Genomic DNA, 20,319 nt, shown 5'->3' on the forward strand with positions numbered 1-20,319 from the left:
TGGTCTGATTTTTTATGCTTTAATAAAAGCTCTTACTAAATGTCACATAGCACCTTTTAGAAAAAAAAATTATAAACATAAAAGATAATGTCTTATACTATCTCTGGTCTTAATTATAAAGCCAATTAACTAATTTAAAGAGATTAAGGAAGTAAGTTGAGTTAGTTATTCGTTTTAAATAGGTGTTGTCTTTTCTAAAATATCCTTACTATTAAGTGTATTGACTAGAACTATCATTGTTAGAAGGGTTATTTTGGAAAAAAATATAAATATGAGAGACAAAGTGGAATGAGATTTTATATTTAGGACTAAAATAAAAGTCAAACAGAATCTTATATTAAGGACTGAAGGTAGTATATCATTAAAAACAAATTCTTTTACTAACTTTTATATTTAACATTGGAAAAAATTTACTTATATAACATACAAAAAAACTAGTAAGGATTGGTTTTACAGAAGAGATTAGTCTTAATATGACAAACTAAAATTCGAATTCTTGTTAGAAGAGATGTCCACGTTTAGCGTCTCATGAGATTTCAAATAGAATTGCATGATATTATGTGTTTGATAATGTATCAAAATATATATTCGTTACTATTTTTCTTATAAAACATTATTATGATTATGATTGTTCCCCATGCTTATCGTGAGAACATTTGGGGCCCCAATTTAGCCTTCCATGACACAATCAAACTAAAGCCCGTGCACGTAATATATGACAACTAGTAGGGGCAGAGACGTCAATAAGGCGAAGAAATATCACCCCTCGCAGGCTCTCCGATTTACAGTGATCAATCACCTGAAAAGCATGCGAAGCATACTTGGTGGTGGTGGAGCTTCTCTTCGTGTCCTCAGTTTCCTCTGTTACTCTTCTCCCTCCAAATCAACCAAACCATCGCCTTCCTTTCTCCGTCCCATTGCCACGATGGCTTCTTCCGTCGAAGAGTTTGTGAAGGGCAGCGTTCATCCGAACGGTGTCGCCGTTATCACCCTTGATCGCCCCAAAGCCCTCAACGCCATGAATCTAGGTTTCCCTTTTCTTTCTTTTTCTTTTCGTCGTGTTGTCGCTCTGACGCTCGTGCTTCTTGCTGGTTTATCAAATTGTTGTTAAAACAATATGGAGCCTGTGACTTACTGCGAAGTAGAAGTGGGATGAATTGTATTGGTTTTCCTGCATTGGAGGAGATGATAATGTCAGGATCTTTTATTGACATTAGGAAGAATGGTGTTTGGAGACTTTGAAGACAGACTGTTTGATTTTATGCGTTGGGAATATGGCGTGTTTCTTTCTTTGCTTACCAATTACGATTTTAAATTCATCCTTGTTTAGGATTAAAATCAATCACTTCTTTACGTCTATAAGATTTATCTTTACCTTGACTTGGATAATTTGTGAAGCAGATATGGATTTAAGATTTAAGAGTTACCTTGATGAATGGGAAACGGATCCCGGAGTTAAATGTGTTCTTGTCGACAGCAGCTCTTCTCGTGCCTTCTCTGCAGGTATGATTGAATGATCTATAGAATCATAACATTTTTTTTAACTGAATATTTTATTTTGGCAAATTGTTGTTTAGCGTACATGGAGGTTAACTTCTCTACTGACGATACTGAAGTTAGCTTTTCTTGCAAGAAGTAGTTACCGCTTCCGGGAGGGGTTGGGGGAGGGGATCTTATACTATTGTCACTTTTGAATTTTGTTGAGATTTCATGCTATTTGTTGTTGAATGATAGGTCAGGTTTTGAGAGTTACCTTAGTTTATCTATGCAGGAATGGATATCAAAGGCGTTGCCGCTGAAATCCAAAAGGACAGAGGCACTCCTCTGGTGCCGAAGGTTTTGTTATTGTTTTCTCCTCAAGCGTATTCAGATATATTCATGTGATCGCAACGATGATATGTGCACCATTGAGTATACTGTTTTTTAGTTGTCCATCATCAACGTAGTTATATTCCAATGCATATTACATCAAAATGATGGGGGAATGAAGGGACTTATTCTAGCCATAGGAGGAAATTCGAATTTAGCTTTATTATTGTTTCATGTAATCTCTGACTTTTATTTGTCTATTTATGCTGACTTTGCATTTATGTTATTTTCCCCATATTTTGGTTTCCCTTTGAATAGCCCAAGAGTATCAGACAGGTTGAGCATCGGTTTAATAATCATTTTTTCTTTCTTAATATCCTCCCATTTTCATCCTTTTTTCTCTGGTTGGAAATTGCAAAATTGCATCTTTTTAAAGAAATTCTGTTAACAATATGTCAATCCTCTTTTCCTGCATCTTGCATTATAGCATTACCCGTTAGTATAATGTGAAAATTATGTTTTGTTGTAATGCATGTTTCAGGTGTTTGCTGCTGAGTATTCTTTGATTTGCAAAATTTCTGAGTACAAGAAGCCATATATAAGTCTCATGGATGGTGTAACAATGGGTTTTGGAATTGGTCTATCTGGTCATGGCCGCTTTCGAATTATAACAGAGGTATGCTGACCTTGTGATGGTGGCCTTGTTTTGTCATATTGTATGTGTAAATATATACGTGAAATGACAATTTTAAAATTGCAAACAATTAATTTTATTACGTGTTACTTTCCAGAGAACTCTTCTTGCAATGCCAGAAAATGGAATTGGCTTGTTTCCAGATGTAGGTTTTGCTTATATAGCAGCACAAAGTCCAGGAGGAGGATCTGTTGGTATGTTTGATTGTTTGTTACTTTAGGGTAGAGACTTCCTCTTTGTTTATTATATTTATTAGACAAGTTGATGAAGATCAGAAGGTTGGCATGCTTCCTCTTTTTGGGCCCCCTCTTCCTTTGTGCACTATTTTGTCCTAACTAGGCCTTCAAAATACTCATCACAAGACAATTGAGAAGTATCTCGGTATGGTGGGTCATAACGACAAGTTCTACCACTTACTTTCTTGTCTAATTGCAGGTGCTTATCTTGGATTGACTGGAAAAAGGATATCTACTCCTTCAGATGCTATATATGTTGGAATAGGAACACATTATGTGCCATCTGGAAAGTTAGGTTTATTCAAGGAGGCCCTTTTGGGAGCTACCTTGTACGTATCAGCGTGGTCCTTTATGACTCTGTATTTTCGCCTAAGGAAAAATGAAAAAGAAACTTGATAAATATACGATTTCCGTTTTACATATTTGTGGGAGTTTCTCAGCCGTTGCTTTTATTATTGGGCTTTGTGGAATTTGGAGACCATTGTATTGTTAAGAGTCTTGTTTGCATCAACTTTTCAGATTAGATAGGTCCATTTAATACTTTGTAGATATGTTTATTTGGATATATAAGTCAAGTACTGCATACACGAATAGTTCATTGACAAGGTATAAGCTTGTTCTATGCTCATTGCAAATATATTAAATTGTCAGATAATTCTAGAACACTGTATTTGTGAGTGTATACTTGGATTTTAAAAAAATGAAGATCTTAAGGAAGTTCATTGATTGTACAGTTCTGAGGACCCGCATCAGGACATCATATTACTATTAGCCAGATATGAGTCCAACCCTGAGTCTGAGGCACAGTTGAAGCAGCTTTTACCTGAAATAATTTCATCATTCGGATCAAATAAATCAGTTACTGAGACTATTGAAGAGCTTAAAAAGCACCAATCAAGTGATGATCCTACTGGTATGCCTGTTGACCTAAAGTTTGTTAATGTCATACTGTATTGAGTGTATTGTCTGTCAAATGTGATCAAAATAGTGTGTCTTTTTTTTTTGGGCTTATTTTTTCTGTTACTAAACTGTGATAGCATTTTCCTATCTCTTTTTCTAGTTGTGGAGTGGGCTAATGAAGCCCTCCAAGGGCTAGGAAAAGGTGCGCCTTTTTCACTTAGCTTGACACAGAAGCACTTCTCTGGAGTGGCCTCTGCACTAGGACAAAATGATAATGAGTTATCCACGGTGAGTACGCAATTGCTAGAATCATCATGTGTAGCTTTCTCTAAATAGTTTGTGTGATCACTCTTCTTATATATCGCCTGCATTTTTGCAAATTAAGCTACATGGTGTTATGAAACGTGAGTATCGCATTGCCTTGAGGTCTGCACTTCGACCTGATTTTATGGAAGGTGTTAGAGCTGTGTTGGTGGACAAGGATCAGGTTCCTTCTTTTTACTCCATAATTTTAATATGCTTGAGATCATTTGGCATGCAAAAGGAAATAGAATAGAAAGGAAAATAAAACCTATCAAACTTGTGGTTTGCTGGTTAGGGCGTACTGGCTTCGCTTTGCAAGTTATGAGTTTGATTCTGCATGCCCCACTCAGAAAGGAATGAATTAGAAAGTAATCAATAAAGGAAAAGTATTATTAAGTAAAGTGAGTAAGAATGTAATGCAATTCCGTATGTACTGAGAAAAAGGAATGTTTTTCCATACTTGTTTCTAAATGGCCTGTAGAGAAACTGTAGCATCATTAGCTTAGTTAACTAGGATAGTGGAGGTTCAGTTTATGTATATGAAAATAAGTGTGGGTGTCAGCGAAATCTGTATCATTGGGATGCTTCTGGTATAGATCAAATCATGCAAGACCATGCTTGTTTTTTGAGCTCTCTGAAATTCCCGCTTCTGAAGCTGAATATCTACAGTTGAAAGTAATTGTAGTCAGTTTTCTGTGCTAATATAATAGTTCATTCTTTATACTAGTAGTCTCGTATAAGGAACCTTGATTGTCGTACTGCCTTTTCTCGAGCCACTTGTCTCTTATTACGTGATATATTTACCACTCCAATCAGTATTGTAGGAACTAAACATATTTTCTCGTCCACTGTAAGGTGTAAAGAATGGACTGTACCGTATATGACTTGTTAAATAGATTCATTTAATTCATGGTGATTAATACAGTTAACTATTTACTACTTGAATGGGGACTAAACATATTTTTCCATGCATTATAAAGTGTATAAAGAATGAGCGTATTGTTCATAATTTATGAAGAATGTGGCTTTGTGATAGATTTTATTTTACATATATTGACATTGTTGGTATGCTGATTCTGTTGCAGAACCCCAAATGGAAACCGTCGAGTTTGGAGGAAGTGGATGAGAAAGAAGTTGAAGCCGTGTTTGAACCGCTGGGAGCAGAGGTTGGTGAGCTGAGTTTGTAATGTGTGGGTGGGGATATGCACTTTTCTCTCCATTTACAAAATCGATCAACGTGATCCAATAAGCAGGCGGGTTGTTATTTTTCTCTTTTTGCTACACATTTTTTCTTGCTCTGCCCTCACCTTGGATGATAAACATGGGTTGGATGATATAGGATTAAAGTTGTTTTGTTAGTGGAAGAATGAAAGTTGAAGCCTGTTTTCTCATCTGTTATGGTTTCTCCCCTCTTGCCCCTTGCCACAATTCAAGTAGATTTTGCTCATAGCTTTTGCGGTATATTCCCTGGGATCCTTATTATTATAAGCTTCAAATGATTAGTTCATAGATAATAAATAATTAGTTTAAATTAGTTAAAAGTAATAAATGAGTTAGAAATATACTTTTATTTTCAAATACTTTGTCTTTATAATAAATGAGAGAAAAAGAGAAAAAAGAATGTCTGAAAAAATGTGATAGAAGAGATTATGACTAAAAGTAAAATTGAAAAAATATATTAAATGTTAAGATAAATTCAAATTGAAGTTTATAAAGTGGATAACATTTCTTGTCAAAATTAAAGCTTATAAATAGAACAAGAATAAGTATTATTTTGGCATGAAGGTTTGGTGATGATGATGCGCATGTCAAAACATCTAAATTCTTGCTCCCTCCCGATCTTATTATGGGCAACTTGTGTACTCAGACTATAAAATCATTTTAAGACATTAAAAAATAAAAAGTACAACCTTAAATATTTATTTTTGAGACCACCTTGGATTGAATTTTCCAGAATGTTGCCTTTGCCTAAAGCAATAAAAATTATTCATTTTAAGTTGGTGATTTTAAACATTCTATTCAAATATTTTAAAAAATTAGTTTTAGTTTATAATTTTTCATATCTTAAATTAAAATAATATAATTTTTTTTTATAATTTAAAACTGTAAATTTTAACGTTATGAAAAAAAAACTGTAATTTTTAAGTTCTATTACTCCCGCTGACTAGGCAATTGATAGGATGGGACCAACCTCGAGTCCCTCTTGCTTGAAAAATAATACTCTTCTGGTCTTTAATATAAAACTCATTTAACTAATTTGATTAGATTAAGAAAGTTAGGTAAGTTAGTTAATTATAAGTAATGTGACACGTTTTTCCTAAAATACCATAATTATCTTTCTTAATACCCCATCTTCCTCTTCTACTTAATTATGGTTGAAGGAGTATCCATAGAGATAATTTAGAGAAAATTGATAAATATGAGAAATAAGTCTTATATTTAAGACCAGAATTAAAATAATAATTGAGTCCTATATTAAGGACCAGAGGAGTATTTAACAATTAATGACCTTTGCCAATTTTTATTGAGAAAATCATAACTTCTTCCTCAATACTATTATGTCACACTTTAATGGTTAATGCTTCTTGATTGATGCCCAGCTCCCAATTTTATTGAGAGTATTTCAAGTGAATACATACAAATCCTTAACCCTTGAGCACTATTGGAAGAAACTTTGTGAAAGACTATCCCAATATTAAATTTGCAGAAAGATTTGAAAACTAGAAAAGATTTGCTGATTTCTTGTTTTGAATAAGGCTCGTCAATTTAAAGAAACATTCACCAACAAATAAATTAATGAAGTATTATTCCTTCTTCAAAGATTTCAACGGAATTAATGCGCATCAAATTACTTTTATGTTGCGTTTGGATTGGAAGTATTTAAATTTGTAGTTGAATTTCGACCAAATCCATGATTTAGATAGATAAAAAAATCATGAATTTTATATTTCCACTAGAAAAAGCAAAGTTGATTTGTAGCAGTTCCAAGAAATTGGAACAAAAGTGATCATTTGCAGCGGTTTTCTTCGAAACTGCTACAATGTATCTAGTGGCGTACACAGTAGTGATCTTGGAAGCAGCTCAAGCAAAAGAAAACCATAATCCATTTGTAGCGGTTTAGAATCTTCCATATAGGTGTTGATATTGGATATTACACTTGAAAAAATTATACAGAAATTTTTTTAATAAAAACTTGATTAAAAATTAAGTGAAACTATAAACACTGATGACTTAATGCATTCTTATTAATTATTTCAAAAAGCATTTCATTGATACCATACGTGGAAGTCTAAGATTATATTGATAAATTTGAAAATTAATCCAGGTTTCAATTTAATTTACGCTATATATTTATGTATTAAGACTTGACTGAGAGAGCCTCGGTTGAGAGTATTCAAATCCATCTCTTTTTAGTTTTTTTCATAATCTAAAATACTCTATATATGTGCTTGCTTTAGTTTTATGATAGAAGCAACATAGTTTTTTTTTTTTTTTTGCCTGAAGAAGCAACACAATTTTCATTAGCCCAAAACATTTTGAAATTTCACTACACTCTTAGGGATAAAAAACAAATTAAATTTTGTGGGTGTGAAAAGATATTATTATCCTTATAGCCTTATTCTGATTATAAGAGGTCTTATTTCTCTTATGAATCATCTTATCTTGGTCATAAATTTTTGAATTTTACTTGTAAATCTTAATTCCCTAAGTTATTAGAATACTAATTCTATTTGTAAATGGCCTTATTGTGATTGCAAATGATTTTATTTCTTTTGTGAATTATATTTTCTTATCTTGACTATAAATTCTCATATTCCACTTATGAATTCTCTTTTCTTGTTTCTCTCTACAAGGTTATTATTGATTTTTTTTTGCTCTCAGAATTAATTTCACTTTAGCCTTAAATGGGTGCAGTGAAATTTTAGTTATACAAGGGCGATTGAAAATAAAGTACTTACAAGGGGCTCAATGAAATTCTCCCTAGCTTCTGCTATCACTACACACCCCCGGGGGGGGGGGGAACCTGTAACTAAACCTGTTTTCCTTTTTGTACAGTGTAAATTTATTGTTGAAACAATAATTTTTCTTATAGCTTATTCAAAAATTAAAAAAGTCAAAGGTTTTTAATACATAAAAATAAAATTTATTACCATAATATAAAATTATTAGGTGACTGAACAATTAATGTAAATGGATCCTAAAATCTCATTCTCTTAATTGTTGTAGTTGCTTTCTGCCATACATTCAACATTAATACATTATGGCCACCGGCCAGGCCAGAAAAGTAACACAAATGATCCAAACCAAAAACTTTGCAAACTTCTATGAAATAATCCATTATATTTTGAGCGGTTCAGATATCATCATGTGATTGATTGGTCATCCCACTTTATCTCAGCCCTCCACTATGCAGCATGATCTAAATCGTCCAAATAATCTAATGGTCAAAAGCAAATACTCCTCCGGTTCTTAATATAGAACTAATTATTAAGTTGATTTTGGTTCTAAATATAAGACTCATTTATTATATTTATTAATTTTTTCTAAATTATCCCTATAGATACTCCCTTAACTATAATCAAATAAATGATGGAAAAAGAATATTAAGAAAGATGATTATGATGTTTTAGAAAAAACATGTCATATTTTTTATAGTTAACTAACTTACCTTACTTTCTTAATCTAATCAAATTAGTTAAATAGATCTTATATTAATGACGGATAAGTATTTGAACAAATTTTAAAAATCCCATGCTCCATGAGATTGAAACAATAACGTGGAATACAAGATTTGTAAGAGTCACAGTCACTGAAGGCATTGTGAAGTGAGTCAGAAGAGAATATTTACGTTTCAAAAAGTAGGAAGCCACTGGGCATAACGTGCACACAATCGCGAAGCTCTACAAGAAACCAATAGTGATAGGCATAAGCAAATCAAAGAGAGCTCTGATCCCTAGCTAGTTTTCTTACTAAGCAGCCCGCCGCCATCTTTCTCTTGAATCCTTCTTCTCCTCTCTTTCTGCGTCATTGTTTCAAATCTCTCTCTCTCTCTCTCTTTTGTCTCCTCTCCTCTCCTCTAGAACTCTTCAGATATCCGCCGTTTCTTGCTGATAAAACAGATACATTCATCGATCAACTTAATAATGGATCAGAAGTGGTTGATGCTGGTTGTGGATGGAAGCAAATCCCTGGGGCCTCACTGGCCTCACATTTTCTCCAACTACGTCCAGAAAATCCTGAGGTCCATATAGCTCTCTCTCTCTCTCTCTCTGGTTATCAATTCCTGTATTTCAAGTTTTTAGGCCAGGTTCATCTATGAATCTTGGCTTCTTCAATTTTTCTATGTATCAATGATGGTGTTAATTTCCTTGATGCTTTTTGCCCTTATCCATATATTGGGGTTTTTCTTTTCTTTGATTTTATACATTTTTTTCTTTCCCTTTAATTTCCTCTCTCTCTCTCTGTGTTAGTTTTGGATTTGTGTGATGAGATGATAAAGATATACATACATACATACATATATGTGTGTGTGTGTGTGTGTTGATCTACTCAGTCAATAGCTGAAGTTTACAGACAGATCAAACTTATCTTTCCGACAATGTACTAATTAAGTTCATGATTCATGAGATAAGTAACTGTGGGTCTATATACGTACATAGATACACACACACGTGTGTGTGTATACAGTTGACTTCCTTCTGTACTGTGTCATTGGATACAGATATATTCCGTTGGATGTACGTAATTATTAATCCCTTGTCGTGTTAATAACTTCCAACACGGACACAGTTAACTGTCATTGAAGAATATAATCCTCCCTTTTTATAATAAGCTAAAATTTACACTTTGAAAATATCTAAATATTTAATGTAATTTTTTGTTTCAGGGTTTTGAATTAGTTGATCTAGTATGAACTCTGAAGCTCCAGTGTCATACAAAATGATTAACCAGAAACCCGTTTCGTGGTTAAGTGCATAAACCCTAATATTATATGTGTGTATATATATTTGTTACTTTCATATCTATCACAATAATTCAAGGGAAAATGACAGAAAAAGACTATGAAAATTGCTAAATATCAAATCAGGACTTCCTATAAGAATGTGTTATTATTTGCAAGTTAAGTGTTATTAAAACTAGACATGTTAAAGTGTGGTAATGAATTGTGATTGGAACTTAGTAATTTCCAAAGTCTTTATTTGTCATTTTCCCATAATTCAACCTAGCCAACGAGTTGTCAATTATAATGTACACTAAAGCAGCATCAATTCCCCCAGAACCAATTTCATTGTTTATCGCAATGATGAGCACTCCAAACTCATCAGATCTGACCCATCTATTTGATTTAAACTGTCCAGATTTAAAATATTTAATAATTATTTTTAAATAAAAATATTTTTTTGAAAAAATGATTAGTTAAGAGATTATCTTTATTTTGAATTATATATATTAAAATAATTATTTTGAATAAATAAAAATAAAAAAGAAATCAAATCTGGATCTCTAATGAAGAGTCCATATCTGATGAGTTTAGAGTACTCATCATTGCGATGATCACAGAAACTGGATCCCAATTCCCTCCCCCAAAAAACATGTATATATTTCCATGTGGAATCCAGTTGAAATGTTTTTAACGAAGTGGCATATATGGTGTCTTAGGTTAATTTGGTCAATGTCGCCTATCTTCAGGCGACATTGAATGATTGGTTGACATATGTAGTTTCTGAGTTTTGATTCTCTTCTTCTATTTCTTTTCTCCAGCTTTCTTCATGCGCTTTAAAATAAACTTTATCTTTACCTTGACTTGGATAGGTCTGGACTTAGAGCATCGTTTTCAAGAGTCATAGGACGTGGAGGAGTAGAACATCAAGATGGGAGGACAACTGCTGTCCATGACAATAAGGAATCATTTGAGCTTCGCAAATAGTGTAGTTTTCATTGGTAAGCTCGATGGAAATGAAATGAGGTGGGGAAGATGAAACAGAGGAAACGTGAGATGGTGGAAATGAGACTGCTATGGGAAGAAAGAGTTTTGGAAGATGAGGAGGAGGAAGAAGAAGAGGTGATTGAGGGAGTTGAGGACATCATTGTCAAAACTCAAGAGCTTGCGGTCTGACTTTCCTTTGTAGCTCTGATACCATAAAAGAGTGTGGAGATCAAAGTAAGATACAAAAAGTGAAAAGATCTATTGCATTGAGTAGTGCAGTGCAGTATTTGTAAAGCTACCAAAAACTAAATCGGTAAGTAAGTCGATACAACTAGTAGGCTAAGAGTCGGTGGGTCAAATTGGAGTCAGACCAGTTATGATTTAAATAACATAATCTTATTAAAAAATTATCTTAAGGCTGAATATTTTAAATAATACGAATATCTTATATTAAATTTAAAGTCCACTTGAACTTTGAGACTTGAGAGAATGTTGAGAGGCAAAACATCACATCTTATTAAAGAGTCATGAAGTCAGCCAAGAAAGAATTGAGGCCATCGAGGGTTTTTAATAGTGTATACATCATAACACCTTGATTGGTGTGAGTTTTTATTTCATTCTATGTTATGTGATAGCTGTTTTAATTGTGCGTATTGTACCAAATCTTCCTTTCCACTCTCCTCTCTTTTCTTTCTTTGCAGAAGAGTGTTTCTATTTTTTTTTTGACAAAATGTTAAACAAAATAACAAAGAATAAAGCATATCCGAAATGGAAGAAAGGTGAAAAGCAAGAAAAGGCCTAATCATGGATACACTTGAATGGAGAAAGTAGAGAAGGCATGTAAAAGGCGGATGATGTCTTGTATGGCGACTAAATATTTCAAGACCGATAGTATGTGTTGCCGTCTCCAAGCTATCATCTCCTATAAGTCTTCCACCATCATCTTTCTTTTCTTCAACCTCCTCCATTTTCCCTATCTCCTCTCACCTCTTTCTAGAATTAGTCACAATTCATAGGTTTCTCTCCAGGTTTTCTCTTCTATTTCTCACTCTCTTTAAAGATTTCTTACTTATGCCTCAAATTTGGGTCTTTGAAATCATCTTCCCTGCTTACATTTCTCTTCCTCCTCTTCTTTAACTTTCACCTCCCTTCTCGATGGACTGTGACAAAATGTTTAAAACATAACTTGATTAACTCAGCTAACCCAACGGGTTACCTGAGTTATGAGTAGGTCACATCGGTTCAATTTGGTTTAGGCCAGGTTGCTTCCTTTTCTTTTTTTTTGGTTTAGACACTTAACCAGACCGGACAAGTGGCCGGTTTGCCAGTTTGGACTGGCTGGTCCAGTCTGGTTTTCAATACCATGATATTTATAGATAAAAGAATAAGAACAAGTGCTGAAAATTTAGGAAAAGGCAAGGTAAACTTTGTACACATAGCCCTAGAATATTGTTACAACGTTGGGCTTAAACGTCGGATGAGAATTAGATTGGGCTTTTGCTCCAACAGTTTTGTCGCGGGCTGGTAATCTTCTCCCACAACGGCTCTGCACAACGCATCAACGACTTATCCATTAAAACTAAAAATTAATAAAAATATATACATATAAAAGAAAAAATGGATAGATTTTTTATGAGTGAATGTGAGGTGCCTTCAAAATTTCATATACTGAATAATGACATGTAAAAGTTGACACTCGCTTGCTCTCCCTAATTTTCGTCTTCATCTCTCCCGTGTTCTTCGATCTCTCAATCATCACTCTTCATTTTCTTTGTTCGGTCAGGTCGTCATCTTTTGCATTCATTGCTATTCCTCATCTGCTCATTCAAATTGTGTAGTTTTTAAGAAATTTAAGAAAATGCTCAGAAATATTTTCATTCTATTAGGTGGTTGGATTGGTGTTGTAATATGATGATTCCCGTTGCAATGATAATGTGATTGATGAATTATTTTGATTGGAATGGAACCTCTTTTTCCTGACTTTAAATTTGAGAGTGTGATTGATTGTACTATCAATTAACCTATTTTCTAACAGGAACAATTACAAAGAGTGCATTAATGTAATATATGGTCCCCCTGTAAAAAGCTTCAAAATTTGGCATACGTATTATGAAAATATTTAGTATTATGTTTCATCATTTTATGACCCTTTTGTTGAAATGAAGAATTAATTCAATTTCCTTATTCCATCGGTAATACATTATGTTTTTTCGAAAGAAAAACTGAAAAGTAATGGGATAATGGCCAGAGTTGCTGTATCGGAAAGTGAAACTCAGTTTCATTGACCTCTTTTTGGTGTTACTAAGACATAGTAATTATGTTGTTGAATTAAAGTATTTAGCTATAACTTTTCTTTCATCCAATTAGCTTTCATGTTTCTGGCACATTTAAATTTCTTTCTTCGTATTAGTTAAGGTCGAGTCTTGAACATAATACTAGCAATTCTTAATCATGTAATTCATCTTTAGTCAATGAAAGTTGAAGCATCTCAGTAGTAAACCTTAGCAGCAACAGGGATTGTCAAGCTTATCAGGAGGGAAAAAAAAAACTAAGCCAAACCCCTCATAACGAACTCCTTCACAAAATGGTGTCATTGTTTCAGCAAAGCCCTTCTCTGTAGGTTTCTTTTCAATACGTTTTGTTTTTTAAAATTTTTCTGGCAACTTGAAGACTTCCATGTGTCAGTCTAAAATGGCGGTTATGTAAGTGCTCTTAGACACATCAGCAGATTTAACAGCGTTAGTGCCAGCTATCAGTCCTCAAAACAATATTTGAAAGTGGAGGGAGTAACGGTGCCGACGGAAGAAACTTCAAGGAGCTGATTCAAAAATATTAAACATTAGGGACTAAAACCAAAACTGTCCCAAAACTGCCTCAAAGTATAGGGACTAAATGTTTCATTTTCCCTTATTATTATCATTAGGAGCTCTAATCTTTTATTTATTATACATTATTCATCTGTTGATTCCAGCGCGCAAGGGTCTATCTGACTTAACAGACGTTGATCTTAACTCCTACCTCTGAGCCATCCTGCTCTGTTGGAACTTGGAACACTTTTTGAAGGGATATGACACACTTTGTACTCCTTTGATCCTTTTTATTAAAAGACAGAGAAGATTTTTCTTAGTCTTATTTATAAGTCGTTTTATTAAATTTTTAATATAAATATACTACTTCGTTTCTTATTATAAAATCTTTGTAACTAAATTGTGCGGTTTAAGAAAATAATTAAAATTAGTTAAAAGTAATTAATATGTAGTAAATACAATTTTTTTCCAAATATACCTCTATATATAAATGGATAGATGTGAGAGAGTAATAATGAAATCACTGAAGAAAGAGAATGTATTAACTGTATTAAACTAGGGGTAAAATAGGTAATAATACATTAAATTTTTAGATAAACTCAAAAAGGATCTTATAAGAAGGGACAAACTTGTTCAAAAATTGGATCTTATAATAAGAGATGGATGGAGTACTATTTTGTGTTTCATATATTATAGTGTAGATTGTTATTCTTTTGAAAGGTATATATATTAAATAGGGATAAAGTTAGAAAGTAGTTATATTTTAAGAGAAATACAGTTCAAGGTTTTCTTTGATCCGTATGAAATATGCTAGAAATACCCTATAAATGGACCAAAAAAGTGTACGTATATTAATGAAGAAACTGGAAAATTGTTTTGGGAATAGTTGGCCAAAAACAGGAGATGGGTCCATCCCGATCATATTGGGACGGGATGGACCCATCCCAAAATTCTTTTCGAGATAGGATAAAAAACGGGATGAGGATGGTATGAGGCCATCCAGTCTCGGTCTTGTCTAGGTAGTAATATCTTTATATTTTTTTATCAGATTATGATTATTAAATGTTCAAAATACAAAATGTTTAAGCCATATGTAATACACAATGTTTATATTTGTAGCTTTTAGCATATATGTGGTTGAATGGCTATCATTTATTTAGAGCTTTTATGGTTACTTATGATTTTTGAAATACTGAAAATGAATTTTGGAGTTACTATGTTACTGATTATTATTTATTTAAGTTTTTGTTTAAGAGGGCTAAGCCTAAAGAAATAAAAAAGAAAACAAAAAGATGCTTTCAAAAGAGCTAAGCCCAAAAAAGTAAAAATAGAAAGAGGAAAAAAAATCAAATTCCATTGCAATAGCCCCAGTCACAAGGCAAAAAACATCTTTTTTTTAAAAGGGACATCTTGATCCTATCCCATCTGACTGGAATTGAGACAATGCCAAGATGGGACTGGACACGAGATAGATTCCTTGTCCCATCCCTATTTATTAGGACAAGACTAGGATAGGCTTGTCTAGGTCTCATCCTATCAGTGAACAGTCCTAGACTTAATCACTAACTGATATTAGTTCTAGTGAAGAGGATTATAATTATTTAAGCACAAGGTTTTAAGTTTATGTGTAAAACACACATTTGAGAAACGTACATTTAATTGAGCTAGACAATACTTAAATTTGAATAAGTAAGACCAATAGTGGATATCAAGTAGCTATATAAAAATATGGGGAGCAACTTTCATCCTTTACTTTTACCATCCACTTACTGTCCGTTGCTTGGAATGATATTGTTTTGTGGGAAAGCGGGATCTGAGTCAAATTAATTGGACGACAACATTTAACATGAAATCGTGTTTTCTTCTTCTATTCAGCAACACGTCTATGAAACTCATGTTTGTTCTTCAACAACACCACCCCTTCTTCAACAACATAGCCCCTTCAACCCAAATTGGCATGTGGATTAGAGCAAAGCGAACGACTTAACTGCACATCTCCCCCCTCACCAATTCAAGAGCTTGAATCAGGTTTTTTGATTAAATTTCAGAATCCTCAAAGTCCTTTAATAGCTCGAACCCCTTTTTCAGTCATTGATCCTTCGCCTAGATCTCACTAATCGACAAAGCGAAGAAACTCCAAATTTGGTATCTTGATCTCTCACCCATTCAAGAGCTTCAATTAGATTTCATTGCTTTGTTTCATATATTAAATCTATACATATAATTATGTAAATATATTTTGCTATCTTTTGCAGGGGGATGTTCGAAATTCTTCTTGATGATTATGGAGAATGGTTGTAGAGTTAATTGGTAGTGCCTGAAGGTAAAATAATAAGCCTAGTATTTTTGAAAAATTTGTATATAAAATCATGCAATTTTTAGACTAAGCCTACTGATTTCTGATGTTATATTGATTGATTTTAAATGAGCAACTCATCTCTTATACAAGATTGGGTGTTTGTATCTCGTTATTTTTCAAGCTATATTATTGTGATGACGACAATAGGTTCAAGTTGTATACAAGGATGATAAATCCAATGGGAACAATTCAGCAACCAAAGAGGAGTGTTCCTATTAGATAATAATCTCATGGGAATTTTTTCTTTCCGTAGTTGAATAATTTGGAATATGAGATTCACTATAATTTGTATAGTGCTAATCACATGAAAAGAAACTATATCAAAGGGAGCAAAGGTAAACATGTCAGGAATTTAGTGATTACTGTTTGTAAATGATTAAAAGTTTATATTTGTTTTGCTTCTCTTTATCCATATGGCCTATTCTGTTGTCTACTTGTATCTAATTGTGGGAGGGTATAATGGACTACTATTTATGATAGTTTAAATCGAACACTTTACTTTTAATGGACTTAAAGTAGAAGGAGCTCAATTAATTAGCTTTATTATAATGTATCGGTTCAATGTTTAATATGTATTGAATTTTTTTGCATCCCCTTATTCTTATAGATAGGAGAATGGTCATTCTAATTGCGTATTGTAAACGTTACAGTATTAAGCATGCCATGACCTTGATTTTGCATTATTTAAATGCACCCGTACTTGCCCCATCTAATGAGAATTTTTTAGGTACAAAATAATTGTTTATTGTTCTCATTATCATAATAGATACATCAGTTGTTACAGCTCAAAAAAAAAAATTCAAACTTCTCTTGATATTTTGAATCTTATATTTCTCAACTTGGTGACTTGCTTTCCTCTAAGATCCAAGTTTGTGTCCAACAATTAATGGGAATATTTGTTGTATAGAATATCAGTTTGACACTTCACGTACTCAAGTCCAACAGGTAAATATTGTGATCAAGCCTTTATTATTATTGATGTAGATTGTGATGGCTCAAGGTTTCATGAATTTGGTATTTGAATTGATTCTGGAATTTTTATGCGTTTTCTAGGTTGAGAGCATACATCAATAATAAAGGAAAAAACATGATCCTAATGATTAATAGCTATGTGATTTTGGCATGTCACGTATGAGGTTTTGTTTAAAATATACAATTCTTTTTCAAATGATTGATTCATCATATTTTTTGAGGAAGAAATTTGGGCATGTTGATAAGTCTTAAGCAAGCTCACATACTGATAAAATAATATGTTTCACATTCCATTGTTTAAGGCTGCATTCACACTATTCACACAAAACCAATACCTAATTTGCTGCATGGATATATATCAAGATGTTTGAATTGCAATAAGAAAGAAATATTTTAGCATGACAGAATTTGATGTTGCATAACAGGTTACAAGAACAATGAACAAGCTTCATCAAAAAACAAAGCCAGCTCAAATAAAGAAAATGATGAGCTTGATTGATCAAAATAGAGAGTAACACATAAGAACAAAATGATGAGCTAGCTTGACCAAAAAAGAAAGTAGCCCAAAAGAAGTTGTAAACTATATAAAAGAGCTGGACAAAATAAGCTGAAATAGATACTTCATGTAGGAGGATCGTCATCAATCATTGAACCTGTATTAGCAATAAAGTGTAACTTTGTATTTGCAAATTGTCTTGAAATGAGACAATGCTATGTAAAAAAATTCAAATTTCAATAAAAGTGACTAAATTGTTTTCCTCTATTATCATGATTTTTTATGGTTACCTGTGTTATATGTTTGGCTAAAATTCAATGCTTCAAGTGATAGGATGTCACATTCAAGCAATGCCTACGATCAACAAATAAGAAGAATGTCTCACTTAGTTGTATATAAACAGACTAGCAGATTGTGTTGTTAAACATTAAATGACATACTATCAACAAATTAGTAAAAGTCATTTGACTCGGTTGTGAGTTGTCTAACATTTGTGAAGCTTGGCTTAGCATTTTCATTAATTATGAAGGATCATGTTGCACTTGAATTGATGAGGTGGATTTTTCAAATTCATTTTGCTGCCCCATTAACAGATTTGGAAAGAAATAAACATCTAATAACATAATCAATAAAAAGTTAAATTGATAAAAAATAAATAAATCATAAATATAGTTGTGAAGTTTTAAGTAACAGTCAAACTTGTGGAGCTTTTTTAGAGGTTTTAGTTTTCCATCCTTTTGGACCAATTTCAATATTGCTCTTTATTCGTCTACTTATTTTTCTACCATATCTCTTTTTAAGCCCAACAACTTTGCTACCATCAGTACCACCATCATAATTCCCCACACCATCCTCATCTAACAAGTATTTTATATGAAGCTTGGTTACTTTCTTACTAAGTTCCAACACAGCTTCATGGACAAAAGAGAATGATTCTGCACTTTTTGATACATCACTTGATAATTTAACAAGCAAGGGGCATAATACTCTATATCAGTTTCACATTTGGCATAACTTCTTGTAGTGTTCGTGCCATAGTAACATCTTGGTCAATAAAAATGGTTAGTGGCCTTACATTCTTGTTTGCATGCAAAAAAGTCTTAGAGCCATTTGAAAGTCTCAATGGTCTCATCATATAACAATGCCACTTCGAAAATCACCTATCTTTTGTAATGATTGAATCCAGAGAAAAATACAAGAGGTTTATGATTATTATTTGTGCAATAAGTTATATCAAGTGAAATGACTTCTCCAAAGCAAGCATAGTCAACCCACACATGTGCATCAACCCAGAGCACATTTGTCACTTTCTCCTCTAAGTCTATTTGGTGAGCATGAAAAAAAAAGGATTTTTTGCTAATTGTTGTTCAAATAATGAAATATATATCCAGCGTCACTGTATTGCGTGGCACATTGCCTTTTTGAGTTAAGATAATTTTTCACATCACCTTTTGTATATCCCAAATTGTCTCGACCTCTTGCATATTGGCTTTGCAAATTGAATGCTAATTTTTTTTTTAATTAATCCCAGCTTTTTCAGCATTTTCTAATTCATAACATTGAGCTGGTGTTAATCCTCGATATGATGCAGGTAGGTGAACAGCTTTAGGAAGTTGAAGAGCATGATTATGATCTAGAAAAACTTTACTTATTCTATATTTTTCATTTAACAGCTTAATTTTCATTCTAGTTCACAACTCGTTCTTGTCTCATCTCTAGGCTTCCTAATTTGCGCCTCTCGTTTATCTAGTTTTTTCACCTCTTCTTTGTTACAAACATATAGATAAGATGAATATGTTAACTTATCTTTTTGGTTCTTGTTAAACCTCTGCTTTCGACACCAAACACCAAAACCATTCTTTTACCATATGCTCTCCAAAATTCCCAATATGCTTCTATATCATCAATCAAATTCAACATTAAGTGTAGGAGTCAAATTTGTTGCCATGGTTTAAGCCTCCTGCAAAATTGAAAAGTATATAATGTTAATTAATGATAAATGAATAAAATAGTTACAAATTGTGTACACACACAAATAAATATATTAAATGAGGCAGAATATACACACACATATACACCCACAAAATCAAATCTATTAACTAACAAAGCATACACATAGTCCCGAAACTCTCTTGAATTCAATTATTTTAATCTATCTTTCATTAAAATATATACGCCCACATTTGCACAGTATGTTGCTGATTCAGGTGGTTTGTTTTTTGACTTTTTAATTCAAATACTCACACGCACATGAAAAGAACACGCAAGAAAGAGATGAAAATGGTGGTTTCCATTGCTATATTTTGCTTCTCCTACATTCTCAAAACTAATTCCTTTTTGGATTGACTCAAAACTGATTCATTTTACGAAAAAATTTAAACAGATACGAAAGAAGAGGAAACTTGTTTCCTTACCAATCTTTAATATTCAGAACCATATATCTCTCTTGTTGAAATTCTTCAAGTCTTCTAAGAAACCTTCTTCACTCCAGTACCTTCAACTTTCCCACGCTGGTGGAAGAAGAATGGAACACGGGAAATTAAAACAGGATGTGCTGATGAATGAAGAGCCGAAGAAGGAAACATGATTTCATATTAAACGCTGTCATCCGATTAATTTGACTCAGATCCGCTTTCTAACCAAACAATGTCGTTCCAGGCAGCGGACAGTAAGTAGATGGCAAAAGCAAAGGAGGAAAGCCGCTCCCAAAAATATGAGCGATGAGCCTTGAGTTACTGATTTTGCTTTTGCTTTTTGCAGGGTCCCATTGAAGATGAACAAGTGGTGCATTGTGATTTGCCAAAGTGAAATTAGC

At 33.1% G+C, this 20,319-nt stretch overlaps 1 protein-coding gene across 2 annotated transcripts; it reads left to right on the forward strand.

Annotated features, from left to right (window-relative positions):
- The first annotated feature begins 793 nt into the window (after positions 1-793).
- LOC114731113 (3-hydroxyisobutyryl-CoA hydrolase-like protein 3, mitochondrial) lies at positions 794-5,335 on the forward strand. Of its 2 annotated transcripts, none has more exons than XM_028918233.1 (10): positions 794-1,028; positions 1,402-1,503; positions 1,772-1,836; positions 2,351-2,485; positions 2,601-2,697; positions 2,939-3,068; positions 3,474-3,652; positions 3,800-3,927; positions 4,025-4,126; positions 5,028-5,335. In XM_028918233.1, exons 1-10 carry the CDS (start codon positions 809-811, stop codon positions 5,127-5,129), a joined length of 1,260 nt encoding a protein of 419 aa, XP_028774066.1. In that variant the 5' UTR covers positions 794-808; the 3' UTR covers positions 5,130-5,335. The 2 variants fall into 2 exon arrangements, with proteins under 2 accessions (XP_028774066.1, XP_028774067.1); XM_028918234.1 differs by having other exon boundaries at positions 890-1,028; positions 1,759-1,836.
- The last annotated feature ends 14,984 nt before the right edge of the window (positions 5,336-20,319 follow it).

This window comes from Neltuma alba, unplaced genomic scaffold, assembly GCF_004799145.2.
Source record: "Neltuma alba isolate B1F8T4 unplaced genomic scaffold, ASM479914v2 tig00012805_pilon, whole genome shotgun sequence".
Classification (NCBI taxonomy): Eukaryota; Viridiplantae; Streptophyta; class Magnoliopsida; order Fabales; family Fabaceae; genus Neltuma; species Neltuma alba.

Coding starts and splice junctions, on each gene's coding strand:
- LOC114731113 (XM_028918233.1), top strand. CDS start 809: ATGCGAAGCATACTTGGTGGTGGTGGAGCTTCTCTTCGTGTCCTCAGT. Junction 1,504..1,771: donor TTCTCGTGCCTTCTCTGCAG/GTATGATTGAAT, acceptor TTATCTATGCAG/GAATGGATATCAAAGGCGTT. Junction 4,127..5,027: donor TGTTGGTGGACAAGGATCAG/GTTCCTTCTTTT, acceptor ATTCTGTTGCAG/AACCCCAAATGGAAACCGTC.